Genomic DNA, 18,708 nt, shown 5'->3' with positions numbered 1-18,708 from the left:
TACAGAATGTTTCTCCTTAGAAACCATGAACTAATTATTACAAAGATGTGAGTCGGTTTATAAATCATCAATGTTGATAAAAGCTGCACAGTTTACTTTTGAAATAAACAAAGCAAGCATAAAAAGGGAACTTTACCTAAGAGCTTGAACATATTCTAGTTTTATTTTCATAGCCTGAAGCGGAATTGTGAAAATGTTAGGGTCACTGATACTTTGTGCCATTATGGATGGTGTTTGCTTTGGAAGAGTTTTTGCTTGATAACAGTTTATATCATTTATCCAGTCTTCCAAAAATTGAGCATGGTTTTGCAACTCTTCACCTGGGGACTAAAATAGTAAATCTTTAAAATACTCACCAACTCTGCTTGTGTTGCTAATAGACTTCTTATACCCAGCCTTCACAACCTGCGATTGCTCAAGGAAACTGCTTCTGGGTAGAGGTGGCCGTGAGAAACCATTGTAAAACAGATACTGCTTCTAAACATTGTGCCCTCTTCTGTATGGCCAGCCCTGGTTCTTCACTCTGGCACACAATGACTCCCCTTAACTTATGTTCTTAAGTTTCAAACTGCTTTCAGCCTCTACAGACTTTCATTAATTGTGATTCGTGGGGAGAATCTGGGATGAGACCATGTGTTCTATCCTTATCTATAAAGTAAGAGCAATCTAAGTAGTAATGAGAAAGAAGTTCATAAGTAAAAGTGCTGAAGGAGGAATATGCTGCTCCATTTGCTTTGGGCCTAATGATCTCTTGTTAATTTATTTGTCTCCATTTTTATTTAGAAAACAAATCTCCAGAGATGATCTGGAAAGCCGTATACATATATTTAAAACTCACTATCCATAAAACCTCAAAGGAATTACCATTTTATATACACTTGAATGACTAAAACAAAGACACACTAACAAATGTTGACGAGACTCTGAAGCAGTCGGAACCCTCAAATGTTGCTTGGATTATATCTGTCCCCCTTCAAGGAAATCCAACAAGTACAACTTTTACTCAGATTTATACACCAACCACAAAAGCTAGTGATGAAGCAATTTAAGAATTCTACCAATTATTTTGGTCAGAAATTGATCAAACATGCAGTCAAAATGCACTGATAGTTATTGGTGATTGGAATGCAAAAGTTGGAAGCAAAAGAAGTTGAAAAACATGAACTTAGTGATAGAAATAAAAAAGCTGGAGATCGAGATAGAATTTTGCCAAACCAACTACTTGTTCATAGCAAACACCGTTTTCAACAAAACAATACACATGAACTTCCCCAGATGGAATACACAGAAATTGAAATGACTACATCTGTGGGAAGACATGATGTAGAAGCTCAATATCAGCAACTAATACCAGATTAGGGGTCAACTGTGGAACCAGACCATCTATTGCTCGTATGTAAATTCGGGATCAAGCCGAAGAAAATGAAAACAAGTCCATAGGAGCCAAAATAATCTTCCTTGAGTGTTTCAATGTTGAGACATTGCTGTTCTCTCCTGTGTCTGTTTACCACATGGAGGTGTCCTGGGTGGCCTTGTCCAGAAGCCTCCCTACACTAAGACTAGAATCAGGGTGATCTGGCCGCTGCCAACTGCAGCATGATTACTCCAGTGTGGGAGGGAAGAAGTTGTCGTTGTGGTTCCGACTCTCTGCACGACAGAAGAGAGCACTGCCCAGTTGTGGGCCAGCCTCACAATTGTTCCTATGCTTGATCCCATTGCTGCAGCCACTGTCCATCCAGGTCCTTGAGGGCCTGCCTCTTTTTTGCTGCTGCTCCTCTGTATTAAACATGAGGTCCTTCTGGAGGGGCTAGTCTGTCCAAGGTATGTAAGGCAAAGTCTCTGAGGGAAGAGGAGACCTACGCTATGACTGTGATATGAGAAAGGCCTAAAGACACAGTGAGGGGAAGAGGCCCCAGAATTGTTGGCATCGGAGGAAAGGTGGACTTTGAGTTTCTGAGAAGCTGCGTCATGCTTCGCCAGTAAAAGAAGTTGTGGTCCAAACAACCGCCCTTTTGCTACTCCTCTCTGTTGGCAAATGATGCATAGGGATGGGTGAGTGGTGGTGTGTATTCTACCATTCTTTTCCCAACTAATGGTAGAGCGGAAAGCAGTTTGAGAAATGTTTATTGGACATCTCTTGTGCACCATAGACAATGATATGTTCGCTGCAGGCAGGGTGAGTTACAAAGGGAAATTAAACCTCAGCCTGTGCTTCAGGAGGAGGGTTGCTATAAAGACATTTTTTGACTTTACAGAGACAAAATCAGGTTTTCCTTCAGAGCTGAATGAATATGAAACAGGAATTTTGGTTGGCAATAAGAAATACTCTTTCCTCCATTCTTTTTTCATACCTGAAATTCATTTCACGTGGGAACAATTTGTTTATTAAAAATGCTTGAGAAAGATAATGATCGCATGTATTCTGAGTATAGTGAAGTGAAAAGCAAGTGTAAATTTCTAGTGTCAAATTTTGTTTTGCTGGTGAATAGGGCGATTTGACTAGAGGTGGGCCTGTGTTACCTCGTTAGGAGAAGATGTAGTCATTGGTGTGTCCACTCATCCCCAGCTCCAACAATCTAACAGTAGTAGTGTCTCTTCTTGTTATTGACAAGACAACTCGCTTAAAACCTCTTTACCCATTGTAGAGAAAAGCCCTATTTCTTGAGGACCGTTTTAAAAAATGGTTTTCTACAAAGCTGAGTTGCCCAGCTTCCTACGGTTTTGTAGGTTAGGCATCACGGGGCAGATGGTTCTGCTTCTGATGTCTGCATTTAAGAGAAATGGTCGGTGCTCCTTTCTACAAATGCATTGCCCATGTTAATTGCCTGTTAAGATCACCAGAATCTCCTGCCCTCGGCTTACTTGTTTAAGAGTAAGAAGATGATAAACAGGAATTTCGATCTAGAATACACTTTCTGTCAACAGTGCTATGTAACTGCTGTCTGAATTGGAAGGTCACTTTTGAAATGGTCTTATCCCCAAGTGCTACAGTTAAGTGCTGGGTCAAAAGACCTCTACTAATCTTTCGGGAAGTTTAATAGAAATCCCAGCTACCAGTCTATATACCAAAAATAAGCTGCTTTTTTTTTTTTGAAGTATGCTGTTGATTTTTCCCGCAGCAAAATAGAGTTGTCAAGGTCATTTTGAATTGGGTTCATTCCTTAAGTATTTTCCACTATAAATGAGGATTTGGGCTTAAAAGTCTATTAAAAACATGAGTAAAGGAATATTCACCAAAATAAGCAAATTCATGAACAGCTCTTTGGAAAGTATATATAATAATTTTCAGACTTAGCAACATAGTAACCTTGTAGTTTAAATAATCAATTTCATCCCTTCAGACTGTTTCAATTTGGAATATAACTTGAATTTTTGTTTATGTGCTCAGCCTGACAGGGTTTTTTTTTTGGCAGGGGGGAGGGGGCATGGCGGTTGATGACATGTCTAAAGAACCTATCTGGTTAGGTCCACCTTTAGAACAAACTGAGAAAATCATCGTGCTAATCCAACAGAATTCCATCTGCACATTCAGTGGCAAATGAATCAGGCTTCTTACCTTTTGGAATAAAATTTTCAAGGTTGGGAAGCCTGAAAGTGATCAGGGGCTTGTACCTTTATCAAAGGGTGGTTTGGTGAGCCTCCGTTCAGCTCTCAGCCAGTGCACTTGTGTGCAGATAGCACCTATTTATTGGTGTGTGTTTGCATGTTGACATGCTGTTGAGGCTTCTAGACTATGACATACTACGAAGAAAGATTTATGATTTCTTTTCTGAATATCAGCTCATGAAAACCTTATGGATCACATTGTGAGATTTGTAACTGATCATGGGGATGGCACAGAACCAGGCAGCATTTGGTTCCTTTGTACATGGGCTCACCACGAGGCAGGTGCCACATCTCTGGCAGCTCACAGCATTTCTGAAAAATGAGTTTTGGTCAATACCAGTTTTGATATTTGGCTCTATTCTACCGTGAAGTAAGGAGTTTTAAGTTTTTAGGATTTGTGTTTCTCAAGAATTAGCCTTCCTACTATTTGACAGTAATAGCTAGGAAGACCATATTTTTGAGTCTTGAAAAACTATCCCTAGTACACCATCAGTCAGAATTGATCCATAGCAGTAAGGTTTTTGTTTGTTTTTTAGTAAATCCATTGCCATTAAGTTAATTCTAACTCCGGGGAGCCCTGTAGGATAGGGTTTCCAATATAGTAATCTTTACAGAGCAGACCCAGCCGCATCTTCCATAAAGCAGCTTGGTGGGTTCACAAACCGTGGGCCTTCCAGTTAGCCAATCGCTGGGCGTCCAGGACTCCTCCATGACCCTTGTAGGTGAAACTATTTCCTATTAACTTTTGTTGCAAATAGTAGAATTTTTATTTGGGAAGAATTATGTATCCCACATTTAAGCCTGTTATTCACCAAGCGATGTCTGTAGACTTAGTACTACTACATGCTTTTCAGGGTTCCTTCCGAGATGAGATCTAGTCCCAAGAAGGGGAGCAATGATAGAACAGTTGTGACTTGCTAAGTGCTTTGCCTTCACTTTGTCACTCTCATAAATCTATTAATAGCTCACTGTTTTCTAATGTGGTAACTTGAGGTCAGAGAGGTGCAGTCACTTGACTAATAATGAATGGATTTGAACCCAAGTGGCTCTGACTCTGAAGTCAGAGACATACTTTCTGTAAAGCACCGAAGGACGATGGTTGGTAGTAAAGGTGTGTATGCAAAGTATGAAGGTCATTCAAAAATAAGGAAAAGTACATTTTCCCCAGAGGGGTTAGTAGAGATTTTGTGAGGGGACTTTAGTTTGACCTTGTGCGTGAGGAAATTTGGAGTTAGACATACGTTCTAGGTAGACAAAATGGTAAATTCTAAAAACTCCCAAATCATGGTTTGTTTGTTTTTCTTTCAGAATGTCCTCACCTGAGCGAGACCTCAAATACACATTTTGAGTTGAGGGTGATGGGTGAGCCCTGAGCCCTGCCTCCAAGGTGTTTGGATTAAAATTCTGGTGTTCCCAGTTCTGCTTTTGAGACCAAAAGTCTTGACTATGAAGATCTGAAGGTGGTAGTGGCGTGTTGGCTACAGCCTATACAGTATTGCTAGGATGGCTTTCACTTTGCTCCAGGTCCTCACCACTGTTGATCTGAGGCAGGCTCTTGTAGGGTCCTGTGCACATGGCTCTGTCCCCTTAGCTTAGTAAATGATTGGGAAGCCTAATCTTTGCCTGACGAAGCATGAGACTGGAGTTTGAGATAGTGATTGCTCTTTTGGATAATGTCCTTTAATTTAGGAAACACCTCCTAAAATTGGTAAAATGTTTCAGAGAGAAGGAAAGACTGGGCATGGGCAGATAGATTTTCCAGGGTTTTGAGAGGTGGCTAGAGAGAGATTGGTAAAGAAAATGTTTTTTTCTGCTTAAACTTCATCAGAGAGTGGAGAGGAAAAGTAGGTTTGTGGCCTAAAATAACCACATGGAAGGTCCAATGGCTTCTTTTCCTCTGGACCATTCCCCATGGAAGGAGATTAGGATTCATATCTATGTAAAATGCTTTTAAAATCTTGAAATGGTTTCCTAAAAATACTTCTTCTGGGCTGTCCACATGCATGAAGTAGTTTTTTCACCTGCTGATTACTTGAACTGCCCTCAAAGTAAAGGTAAATGACAGATCCAGCACCGACCGCTTTTGGACAGCTGTGGGGTTTTTTTTCCAAATGTCTGGAACCATTTTTTTGTTAAGAAATACAGATACTCCCATTTACCAAGGTGGAATTATTACTGTATATGTTTGTGTGTGTGTGTACTTTTTTATGTGTTGTATGGGTGCTTTCCTCTGCCCCAACCCTTTTAGAGTTGATGGCTCTTCCCCTAATTGTTCAATATAATAGTTTGCAGATTCACTAAGAGAGCTTGTGTAGTAATGCTTGCTTTATTTTTTTTTTCTCTTCCACTCTTGTTTTATTTTTTACTTTTTTTCTTTGTGATGTGACATTTTCAGCTGATGTATTGAAAGCAAATCCTTCTAATTTGGGAGCCCAGATCACCAGAGTGAGTTTTTCTACTAGTGTCTTTAGCTGTATGCCTTTTTTTTGTGTGTCTTCCCACCCTTGTCTCTTCCCAGTTCAATAAAAATGCAAAGCACATTTCGTAAATAATAGATAAGAAAATTCCACTGTCTGTTGAACATTGTGCCTTTCCACAAAGCAATGTCCACTTTATATTGGGGTCAAATTCCTCTTATAGTGTTGTTGTGAAAGTATAGCCTAAAGTATTTGTTTTATTTTGTTTATTTGCTCTTTGTATTATCTGGTGTGTTGGGGATAATTTTTGTTCTGTCTTCATTGCAGGTAGATATGTCTGGACTCTGTCACCAGTATGTCATTACACTGTTGGGTTTTTGTTTGTTTGTATTTCTTTTAATTGTTGGGGTTTTGCTTTTGTTTTGTTTTCTAATTTTGTTCTTGTTTTTAAGAAACAAAAATAACAGACAGAAACTAGAAATAACAAACCCCATTCTGTTATCTGAATTTTAAATACTAATTTCTTTGGCTGTGCTGATCTCCTTCCTCATCCCCTGGCTGCCCTCCTCAGGGCCATGAACGAGTGAAAAGCACACACACGCCTTCTAATGTCAGCAGACTGACCAGGTGGCAGTGGTCAGACTGGTGAGCTCTGAACATGCCAGCATTGGAAGACCTCAAGGGTTCATTTAATAGTAACAGGAAATAGCTCTTCATGCTGAAATGAAAGAACCACACCTTATGGTGAAATAAAGTCTGCTTTCTCTGTGAGTTCTGATTACATAAACTAACCTCCCCATGTAAGCTGTACATTGCTTTTTATGATTTCACTCCTGGGTAATTTTCTGCACTAGCCTAATCCCTTTCTGTTCTCTTTGGCCGCTGTTAAGACTTATTCATGCTCTTTGTGTCTAGTCCTTGCATCCTGGAAGAACAGGTGATGAAGTAGTCCCGTTTTCTCCCCAGTGTTATAGAATTTGCTTTTTGCTCCCAAAGTCATTTCATTTTGCCCAGTAAATCGAGTGATATGTTGTCTTAAATAGACATGCAGTTACTCTTAAGTGTTTTTTGCCCAGAGTATTTTTAATTTGCCATTGTATTTTCAATTACAATGAAGTGCAATAATGTATTCTACACCAGCCCCTGTAACTATTGGTTGAGAGTAAATATTCTAACGACTTCGCTATCAGGATTCTAATGGCATTCTAAATCATCTACCCTCTTTTCCTTTCTTTGTTACCCCAGAGATTGAAAGATCTCAAGCAGAGAGAGTTTGCTCGAAATGTCTCCTCCAGATCCCGCAAGGATGAGAAGAAACAGGAAAAGGCCCTTCGGCGGCTCCACGAGTTGGCAGAACAGAGAAAACAAGCTGAGTGGTGAGAGGACACTTTTCTCAGATGGGGATGCTGTTGTATGCGACCGCCTCGTGGTGACCCCACATGTGCAGAATAGAATGTCAAGTCTGTGACAAAGAGGAGACTTAATAGACCCTTTAAAATTAAAACCCTATTTAGACTTGGTTATATGGAGGAGCTCTGGTGGCGTCGTGGGTCCGTTTGGGGGCTGCTAAATGCAAGGCCAACAATTCGAAACAACTTTCTCTGCAGGGGAAAGATGAGGCTTTTGACTCCCATAAAGAGTTACAGTCTCAGAAACTCACAGAGGCAGCTCTACTCTGTCCTGTAGGGTCGCTGAGTGTGCATTAAGTCATTGGCCATGAGGTTTTTAGTTTATATATATGATACCGTGGTTAAGAGTATATGCTTTTTTTGAGGCCATATTCTACTTACTGTTTTTATGACCTTAGTCAACTGATCTACTAAGCTCTTTACAGTTCTCTTTTCTTATCTGTACAACGAAGATGTACAGATATTAACAACTTGCTTCTTAACAGTTGTAAGGATTGAATGAATTAATATGAATGGAATGTCTAACACATGGAAGATGCTTAATAAATAATACAACTATTACTGCTATTTCCATTCTCCAATACACACTAACACAGAAATAAATACATATGTAAGTATATGAAACATCATTCTGTTTTTTAGCTTTGAAACCACTATGGCACAGATTCAGATGTTGTCATTGCCTTTTAAGCATTATGCAGCACTACTCAAGCACTCTAAAACCTAAAAAATTCATCCATGTATTTCTCTGCTGGTTCTTGCCTTCTTGAGTGCACTTTTTCTCTTTCATGCTCTAGATCAGTGGTTCTCAACCTTCCTGATGCCATGACCCTTTAATATAGTTCCTCATATTGTGGTGAACCCCCCCAACTATAAAATTACTATTTTTAAATCATTTTTAAGGACTTCTACAACTCTTATCACAATCCATATATATATCCATTGTGTCATGGACATTTGTACATTTGTTACCATCATCATTCTCAGAACATTTTCTTTCTACTTGAGCCCTTGATATCAGCTACTCATTTTTCCCCTACCTTCCCTCCCTCACAAACCCTTGATAATTTATAAATTATTATTTTCATGTCTTATATTGACCGATGTCCCCCTTCACCTACTTCTTCTCTGTTGTGTGTTCCCCAGGGAGGGGGTTATATGTAGATCCTTGTAATTGGTTCCCCACTTTCTCCTCCACCTTCACCTTACCCTCCTGCTCTCTCTACTCTCATTATTGGTTCTGAGGGCTTTATCTGTCCTGGATTCCCTGTGTTTCCAACTCTGATCTGTACCAGTATACATGTTCTGGTCTAGCAGGATTTGTAAGGTAGAATTGGGATCATGGTAGTGGGGGAGAGGAAGCATTAAAGAGCTAGAGGAAAGTTGTAAGTTTCATCATTGCTATACTGCACCCTGATTAGCTCGTCTCCTTCCCACAACTCTGCTGTAAGGGGATGTCCTGTTGCCTACAGTGGGTCCCCACTCTGCATTCTCCCTCATCATAATGATAGGATAATTTGTTCTTTGATACCTGATCCCATCGACACCTTGTGATCACACAGGCTGGTGTGCTTCTTCCATGTTGGCTTTGTTGCTTCTCAGCTAGATGGCTGTTTATCATCTAGCCTTTAAGACCCCAGATGCTGTATATCTTTTGACAGCCTGGCACCATCAGCTTTCTTCACCACATTTGCTTTTGCACCCACTTTGTCTTCAGCAATCATGTCGGAAAGGTGAGCATCATGGAATGATAGGTTAATACAACAAAGTGTTCTTGCATTGAGGGAGTACTTGAGTAGAGGCCCAATGTCCATCTGCTACCTTAATACTAAACCTATAAATATATGCCCATAGATCTATTTCCCCATCATCATATATAAGTATATTTACATATGCACATGCCTATATTTAGACCTCCGTAATTGTCTTTTGCCACCTGGTTCTTTCCTCTATTTCCTTTTACTTTCATCTTGTCCCACTGTCATGTTCAGCCTTCATTTGGGTTTCAGTAATTCCTCTTGATTATATTGCTCTTGATCATGCCCTACCAAGCCTTCTACACTCTCCTTGCCACCGATTTTGGATCACTTGTTGTTCCCTTGTCCCTGGGGTTGTTAACACCCACTTCCTTTCCTTTGCCTCTCCCTCTCCCATGTCCCCCCCTAGAACCGTCAGTCCCATTGTTTTCTCCTCCAGATTGTTTATCTTGCCTACCTTATCTAGGTAGACCTATAAAATTATTATTTTTTCATAAAATTATTTTCATTGCTACTTCATAACTGTAATCTTGCTACTGTTATAAATCGGGTGACCCCTGTGAAAGGATCATTTGATACCCCCCCGCCCCAAATGGGTCACAACTCACAGGTTGAGAACCACTGCTATAGATGGAACTCACCTGAAACAACCAGACTGTGGAGACCCAGTCTCTGAGCATTTAAAGCTGCTCTAAGTTTCATGAACGGTGTGCCTCTATCTGCTTGTTTTCACTGTCTGGCCAGGACTAAAAAAAAGAACTGTGGCCACAGTAGAAAGTGAAGCTATGATTGTGGCTTATAAAAATTTGTGACTAATTTGAAGTCTTGACTTCCCAGCTTCCTGAATTTAATAGGTTTATTTTATCCCCTGAATTCTTTTTTTTTATTGGGGGCTTGTACAACTCTCATAACAATCCATACATCCATCTTTCGTGTCAAGCACATTTGTACATTTGTTGCCATCATCATTCTCAAAACATTTACTTTCTACTTGAGCCCTTGGTATCAGCTCTTCATTTTTTCCCCTCCTTCCCTGTTCCCCCCTCCTTCACTAACCCTTGATAATATATAAATTGTTATTATTTTTTCATATCTTATACTCTCCAATGTCTCCCTTCACCCACTTTTCTGTTCATCCCCCCAGGGAGGAGGTTCTATGTAGATCCTTGTGGTCGGTTTCTTTGCACTCCACCCTTTCGATATCGCCACTCTCAGCACTGGTCCTGAAGGGATCATCTGTGCTTCCAGTTTCTAACTGTACCAGTGTACATCTTCTGGTCTAGCCAGATTTGTAAGGTAGAATTTGGATCATGATAGTGGCAGGGAGGAAACATTTAGGAACTGGTGGAAAGTTGTATGTTTCATTGTTGCTATATTGGGTTTCTAAGACTGTAATTCTTCACAGGAGTAGAAAGCCTTACTCCCAAGGAGCAGTTGGTGGTTTTAAATTGCTGACTTTGCGTTTAGCAGCCCAGCAAGTAACCACTATGCTGCTGGGATCCATTGCAAGGATACAATAAAAATCTGATCCAGTTGTTAAATAATTTCAGATGGATGCCAACCCCAGGAGAACTGTACTCCACTGGTTGAAGCAGATGACCAGGCCTTTAATCTGAGTGCGATGTAGGTGGGATCAAACTGCGATCCTTTCAGTTAGTAGTTGGGTATTTTACTATTTGTGCCACCTTAAGACTCCTTTGTGAGGATGCATCCTTAAGACATAGACACCAAAGTAAGATGTTCCCTAGTTCAGGACAAATTATGGTACATTTTTTTCTTCAGGAGTGGCTTTAAATGGGGACATAAGAAAAACAAAAGATAATGTGAGTGGGGGAGGGGGGGAAGAGCTTATAGGAAGGGCTCAAGTAGAAAATGTTTTAGAAATGATGATGCCAACATATGTACAAATATGATCGATAAAATTGATGTATGGAATGTTATAATAACTGTTAGAGTCCCCAATTAAATGATTTAAAAATAAATTTTAAATATTTTTAAAGGAAATAAAAAAACTTTTATGTTCCGTCATCAGATATTTCATTTTCCTAAGATAGAACTTTTAGTTTGTTTTGCCATACAGTGTTGTGTATAAATAGGTATAAGCATCCCTTGCTACCCAAATTTGTTTGGCTCCCTTATTCTTGGGAAAAGAGTTCAGACCTCAAGGATACCACCGCATTATCTGAATATATTTGGTACCAAAGTTCAGGACTGTTAAAATAAAGGGCTTCATTCAAATATGTACATTCCTTTCAGTTCTGCTTAGCAAGGAATACATACTGTACAGTTCACATACTATAAAAATTTTAAGCCACGCTTTCGGTTGGCCATCTGGGAGAAACACTACCTGGTCCTTTCGTCCTGGAAGGAGACAATTTGGCATAATCCAATCAGATCCCTGTTTAAAAAAAAATTTTTTTTTTGAGCCAAACAAGCAGTTTAAAACACAAGTGTTCACGTCCTTGGCCTCTCTCCATTCTTCCCGCCCTCTTGCCCCTGGTCCTTGCTCCCCTGTTCCCTTTCCCCTTGCCCTCCTTCCCTTCCCCCTCTTTCCTGCCCTCCCGTCTCCCATGTCCACGTGGACCTGGAAGTGAGGCTGAGCCCCATTCTTTCTCAGATTTAACCAGGGGTGCATACAAGAACTATCCAGGTTCACATTGAACCAGCTTCTCCACTTGTATACCTACTTGCCCACCAGCTGCCTTCTGCCTGCTATGGTATTTATGCCCCTTAGCACCCCCCACCAGCAGGAAGCAGCCAGACAGAGTACCACGCCCATTATCACCAAAAAGATCCGAATGTTAGTCAGAAACGGGAACTGGTGAGGCAGGCAAATGGAAGAATACCCTGAGGACAGTGTTGAGTGGTGTGCAACAACTGACGAGGTCTTTTGAAGCCCTGACGCAGATGGATGGCAGCTCCGATAGCATTGTTACATTGTTACTGAGTTCTAACTGCCCACTTGGCAAAACAGCCAAACCCAAATAAAAATTCCCCAGCTACTCACTATCTCCCAGACCCAGGCTGTAGAACTCTCCACCTCTCTCCTGGACAGTGTGACTTTGCCCCGCCCCAACTGGGGGGCTCTCATGAACCTCACCTAGGAGCTCAGGATGCTCCCATCCCTTTCTCTGCTCTCCCTTCCCTACCCGGAGCTCTGAAATAAGCCTCTGAAACGGTTTTCTTTAAAAAAAGAAAAACAGACCGTGTTCACACTGAAGTGCTTCTGTTGTCACAGCTGAGAAAGTGCTTGGTGGTATCATGACAGTGGTGCTTAGTGCCCAGAAATTGTCGACAAACAAACAAAACAAATGCTTAGATGGTGGTACCCAGAAGATAGATACAGACTCTTTGCTTCTAACACAGATACATTGATCATAGACTTAGCATAGTAATGGTGTCTTTAAAGGAATTCGAAAATGGGAAATTAGATTTTTATTTTCAACTAAATTAAAATACAACTTTTGTGAATGCAACTATACATTTGAGAGCATTGATTTGGGGACTGCAAGTGTATATTTGATAACATACTGAACTAATGAGTGGGATGCTACAGTGAGCAACGAGATTGGAAACAGGAACAGGGTAGACTATACCAGATAGTAATGATGGGCTGTTAGAATTCAGAGGTGAGTCTCACTTTTTGAATGTTGGCACGATCTAGAAAAAAGCAGCAGTAAGTGGTCCTAGAAATCTAGCTGGGTGTGGGGTAACCTTGACTAGCCTTCACTGAGGTAGCTCTACTCGGTAGCTCAGAACTAGGAAACCATCACTTGTGTGCAGTGTAGAACGTAAAAGATGGCTAATGTATAAGACTTTACGGTATTTTCTGTTTTATCTGTATGAAATGTGCCCCTAAACCTACCTTTTCTTTTTCCTAAACATTTTATAGTGCACCTGGAAGTGGCCCCATGTTCCGGCCCACCACAGTGGCTGTAGATGAAGAAGGTGGAGATGATGACAAGGATGATTCTGCTACAAACAGTGGCACAAGTGCCAATGCCACTAGTGGCCTGGGATCTGAACTCCCCACAGAAAAAGGAGGCCCTTTCACTGCAGTGCAGATGACTCCCACTGCTGGACTGGCTCCGGCTCCTGGCTCAGCTTCCCAAGGCATCAGCTTTGGCATTAAGAATAACCTGGGGACACCCTTGCAAAAATTGGGGGTGTCATTTTCCTTTGCCAAGAAAGCTCCTGTCAAACTTGAATCCATAGCATCTGTCTTCAAGGACCATGCAGAGGAAGGACCTTCTGAAGATGGAGCAAAAGCTGATGAGAAGGGTTCTGACCCAGCACTGCAGAAGGTGGGAGACACTGAGGGTAGTGGTAATCTCGACGGTCAAAAAGAGGACGAAGACCCCCAGGACGGAGGGTCCCTTGCCTCAACATTATCTAAGTTAAAAAAAATGAAGCGAGAAGAAGGAACAGGGGTGTCAGAGCCTGAATATTACCACTACATCCCCCCAGCACACTGCAAAGTGAAACCCAATTTCCCCTTCCTACTGTTTATGCGAGCCAGTGAACAAACGGAAGGTGAGAACAGTGCGCACCCAAGGACTGCCTCGGAGAGCAAAGCAAGCCATTCTCCCAAGCCTAAAGGCAGCGCCAAGGTGGCAGCAGGTCAAGGAGCCGAAAAGACAGTTAGTGACCTGAACGAGCAGCAGAGGGAAAACAGTGGGACTGAGTCCTCGGAGCCTGCAAGCAAAGCTGAGACCAAGAAGGCCTCCGGAGGGGTTGGGAACGAACAGAGCTTAGAGAGTCAGAAAGCTTTAGAGCTCCACATGTGTGCATCCACTCCTTCTACAGAAACTTCTCAGGCTACCCCAGCAGGGAAAGAAAGCCAGGATGGCCCCAAACGTCCTACGGGCCCCTTCTTCCCAGTTTTGAGCAAAGATGGAAGCACTGCCCTCCAGTGGCCATCAGAACTATTAATTTTCACCGAGGCAGAACCCTCCATTTCATATAGTTGCAACCCTTTATACTTTGACTTTAAACTTTCAAGGAACAAGGATGCCAGAGCTAAAGGAACAGAAAAACCAAAGGATATAGGAGGCCCCTCAAAAGACCATCTACAAGACCTTGCTCCTGCAGAGCCGAATAAAAGCAAGGAGGAAGAGAAGGCAGTGCACACCTCAGGAGGCAGAGGGGATGCCCCTGCTTTGGGATCTGCCAGCAGCAACCTGAACAAGCAGGAGCCTGGGGGCAGCCACGGGTCAGAGACGGAAGATACCGGGAGAAGCCTTCCTAGCAAGAAAACACGGTCTGGGAAGTCTCACCGTCACAAAAAGAAAAAGCACAAGAAAGCTAGCAAACACAAGCGGAAACACAAGGCCGACCCAGAAGAGAAAAGTTCTAAAGCAGAGCCTGGAGAGAAGTCAAAGAAGCGCAAGAAACGGAAGCGCAAGAAGAACAAGTCCTCAGCTCCTGCAGATTCTGAGCGGGGGCCCAAACCAGAACCTCCTGGAAGTGGCAGCCCTGCGCCACCCAGAAGACGGCGTCGAGCCCAAGAGGATTCTCAGCGGCGATCCCTCCCTGCTGAAGAGGGGGGTAGTGGCAAGAAGGACGAAGGTGGGGGCGGCAGCAGTTCCCAGGAGCATGGTGGAAGGAAACACAAAGGCGAGCCTCCAGCTTCCTCTTGCCAGCGAAGAGCTGGCCCCAAACGCAGCAGCCGAGTCAGCCACAGGAGCCGAGCCAGCAGTGGGGATGAGGACAGTGATGACGCCTCAACACGCCGGCCACACCAGAAGGCCCCATCCCAGTACAGTGAGGAGGAGGAGGAGGAGGAGGACTCGGGCAGTGAGCATTCCCGCAGCCGTTCAAGGTCTGGCCGGCGCCATTCCTCACACCGCTCCTCCCGCCGTTCCTACTCTAGTAGCTCAGATGCCTCTTCCGACCAGAGCTGCTACAGTAGACAGCGCAGTTACTCGGACGACAGCTACAGCGACTACAGTGACCGCTCACGAAGGCACTCCAAGCGTTCCCACGATTCTGATGACTCGGACTATGCCAGCTCCAAGCGCAGGTCCAAAAGGCGCAAGTACTCCTCTTCTGAAGATGAGTACAGCCTCAGTTGCAGCCAGTCCCGCAGCCGGTCACGGAGTCATTCCAGAGAGCGCTCAAGGTCCCGGGGCCGTAGCCACAGCAGCAGCTGTAGTCGCAGCCGGAGCAAGCGGCGGAGCCGCAGCACCACAGCCCACAGCTGGCAGCGGAGCCGGAGCTATAGCCGAGATCGCAGCCGCAGTACCAGGAGCCCTTCCCAGAGGTCAGGCTCCAGGAAGGGCTCGTGGGGTCACGAGAGCCCAGAGGAGAGGCGGTCTGGTCACCGGGACTTCATTCGCTCCAAGATCTACCGCTCCCAGTCCCCCCACTATTTCCGGTCTGGCCGAGAAGGTCCCGGGAAGAAAGATGATGGCCGAGGAGATGATGGTAAAGGGTCCGGCCCACCCTTGGGGAATAGCACCACTGGTTCAGCAAGGGGGTCAGACGGTGACTGCAGCCCAGAAGATAAGAACTCTGTCACCGCCAAGCTGCTCCTGGAGAAGATCCAGTCAAGGAGAGTAGAAAGAAAGCCCAGTGTGAGTGAGGAGGTGCTGGCCACCCCCAGTAAATCAGGGCTCAAGCTCAAGGACCCCCCACAAGGTTACTTTGGGCCCAAGCTCCCTCCTTCCCTTGGCAATAAGCCTGTCCTTCCACTGATAGGGAAGCTTCCAGCTACCCGGAAACCCAACACCAAGAAATGTGAAGAGTCTAGTGTAGATAAGGGCGAAGATCACGAACAGTCCGAGGCGGAAGATGGGCCCCCAGGGAGCAGCAATGCCCCATTTGGACATCAGTTCCCCTCAGAGGAAACAGCTGGCCCCTTATCAGACCCGTCCCCAGAAGAGTCAAAGTCCGAAGACGCTCCCGCTGATCACACTGTGGCTCCATTGGGCACTCCAGTGCACTCTGACTGCTACCCTGGGGACCCAGCCGTCTCTCATAACTACCTCCCTGACCCCAGCGACGGGGACACCGTAGAGTCCTTGGATAGTGGCAGTCAACCAGGCCCTGTGGACTCCAGCCTGCTGCCTATGGCGCCAGACCTCGAGCACTTTCCCAGTTATGCACCTCCCAGTGGGGAGCCTAGCATGGAGTCAGCAGAGGGGGCTGAGGATGCCTCCTTAGCCCCCTTGGAGAGCCAGCCCATCACCTTCACTCCAGAGGAGATGGAGAAGTACAGCAAGCTCCAGCAGGCTGCCCAGCAACACATCCAGCAGCAGCTACTCGCCAAGCAAGTAAAGGCCTTTCCGGCCGCGGCTGCCCTGGCCCCAGCCACTCCAGCCCTGCAGCCCATCCACATTCAGCAGCCAGCCACAGCCTCGGCCACCTCCATCACCACTGTCCAGCATGCCATCCTGCAACATCATGCTGCAGCAGCTGCCGCCGCCATTGGCATTCACCCCCACCCCCACCCCCAACCCCTTGCCCAAGTGCATCACATTCCCCAGCCTCACCTGACTCCTATTTCCTTATCCCACCTCACTCACTCCATCATCCCTGGTCACCCTGCCACCTTCCTTGCTAGCCATCCCATCCACATCATTCCTGCCTCGGCTATCCACCCCGGGCCCTTCACCTTCCACCCCGTCCCCCATGCTGCCCTCTATCCGACCCTGCTTGCCCCACGGCCGGCTGCAGCAGCTGCCACTGCCCTCCACCTCCACCCACTACTTCACCCCATCTTCTCAGGTCAGGACCTGCAGCACCCCCCTAGCCATGGCACATGAGTTGGGAATGGGAGCTCAGGTAGGACCAGGGAAGGTGACCCGTGAATCTTCCCTTGGGGGTATTGAGCCATTAATACCAGCAAGTAGAAGCTGGAGTGGGCAATGTCTTTTAAAAGCCAAAGAGTTGACTTTTGGCTTAAAGGGGTGGTTTCAGATTTGAAATTTACTTTGGGTTTACTATCAGGGATTTTTTTTTTTCTTTTCCCCTCTTTCTGTTTGTCCCTCGCTCTCCTTGTTTCTAAGCTAGGGAACACCAGTAAGTGCTACCCACCCTGTGCAGCAACATCTCTAAACTCATGTTTAGATACTCCCCTCCTCCCTCTACTGTATAGCCTCTGCTCTTCCCTTCTGTAAATCTTAAAACTATTTTCCTCCTTTCTGGCAGTGGCCAGGGGCCATGTGGGCCTGCCTTTGCAGTGCCATGGGGAAGGCCACGCCGGCCTTTAGGTGGTGAAACTGCCACCACTTTGGGTCATCTCTTGGTGACTTTCTGTTAGCCCTGGTGAAGTGGAAAAGGGAAGTCTGGCCTGGAAGCAGGGCCTTGGATGCTGCTCTGGCTGTGGTTCACTCCACTTCCCACACAGAGCCACGTGGGTGGCACTCTCGTCCTGTCTCTCATCCGAGAAGAGGCTCTGCATATCCCAGAAAAGAAGATCCTATCATGAATAGAAGCTGTGTGGACCATGGAGTCACCCGTGTGCTTCCCCAGAGAGGAGTTCATGTGTGTGGAGTATTTTTTTCCTTCTGTCATGTTGATGTTATCTTAATTTATAGGATTTTTTAATGTAAAAAATTGCACTGAACTCTATAAACATAAATGCTGCTTTTTGTAGCTCATATAAAAAGGTTCCATATTTGTAGTATACTGCAATAATATTTTTTACATCCGGCTCTTTAAGTGATCCTTGTTCTGGTGGCTTTATGTAAATATGTTTGCCCTAGTTGAATTAAGAAACTTTAAAGGTTATTAAATGAAAACAAAAATAAAGCATTCGATTTCTGCTAGATGCAAAAATGACTAAGCATGTATATTTTATCAAGCTCATGTATTTTTGAAGTTATGAACTATAAAAATATTAAAACAAAAAAGGAACATTGTTTAACATTTTTGCTGGGACAACCGTTACATATTAGCGGAGCTCCCAGCACTGGGATTTTTGCGCTAACGGCAGCAGTCAGCTTGGGGTCAGGGATGCTATGCTCTCTCATGCTTTATGTTTTGTTCAGAGGAACATGTGGGTCCCACCGAGGAGGAAGGGCAGGTCCAAGCCCGTGCTTCTCTGGAAGCAGTGAGAGAGACTCCTCGGGATGGTCTGCTCACCGTGAGGGGAGTCTCTGTGGTACCCTGGACCCCCTCATTCCAGGCAGGCCATTGGCCTTCCTAGTACTTGGTCCCCTCTGACAGGTTTTTTTAATGTGCCTTTTGGGTTGGCCAGAAACTGAAGTGTGCTAGTCAGAGGATAAAAGAGTTGGGTCTGTTTCCTTCCTCTTGTTTGGAATGTGAGCACATTTGTAGACACTTTGGATTCTTTTGCTTCATCTTTCCATGCCTCTGCCCAGCCTAGACAGTCACGGTTCCTCTTTTCCCAGGGCATTGCCCAGAAGAGTTGCCACCTCGGTTCTGCTCCCTGCCCTCCTGCCTTTCCCTCAGCTCTCAGTGCTAACTAACACACTGACCCAGAGGTGCTTGCGTTGCAGGGCCCACGCCTTTGGTGGCAGTAGTCCCTCGTGGGCATTTCTGCCCATATCCTGT

At 44.5% G+C, this 18,708-nt stretch overlaps 1 protein-coding gene across 5 annotated transcripts in view; it reads left to right on the top strand.

Moving 5' to 3' along the window:
• Positions 1-17,820, top strand: part of GPATCH8 (G-patch domain containing 8) — a 100,451-nt gene extending 82,631 nt beyond the window's left edge. For all 5 annotated transcript variants that reach the window (XM_075561956.1, XM_075561957.1, XM_075561960.1 and 2 more), the window contains 2 exons: positions 7,269-7,399; positions 13,082-17,820. In XM_075561956.1, coding sequence (XP_075418071.1) covers positions 7,269-7,399; positions 13,082-16,955 — 4,005 coding nt within the window. In that variant the 3' untranslated portion in view covers positions 16,956-17,820. The remainder of the gene's footprint in view (positions 1-7,268; positions 7,400-13,081) is intronic.
• Positions 17,821-18,708: the final 888 nt, after the last annotated feature.

This window comes from Tenrec ecaudatus, chromosome 10 (genome assembly GCF_050624435.1).
Source record: "Tenrec ecaudatus isolate mTenEca1 chromosome 10, mTenEca1.hap1, whole genome shotgun sequence".
In the NCBI taxonomy this organism is placed as follows: domain Eukaryota; kingdom Metazoa; phylum Chordata; class Mammalia; order Afrosoricida; family Tenrecidae; genus Tenrec; species Tenrec ecaudatus.
The sequence above is the reverse complement of the archived record's forward strand: the minus strand, read 5'-3'. Positions and strand labels throughout refer to the sequence as shown.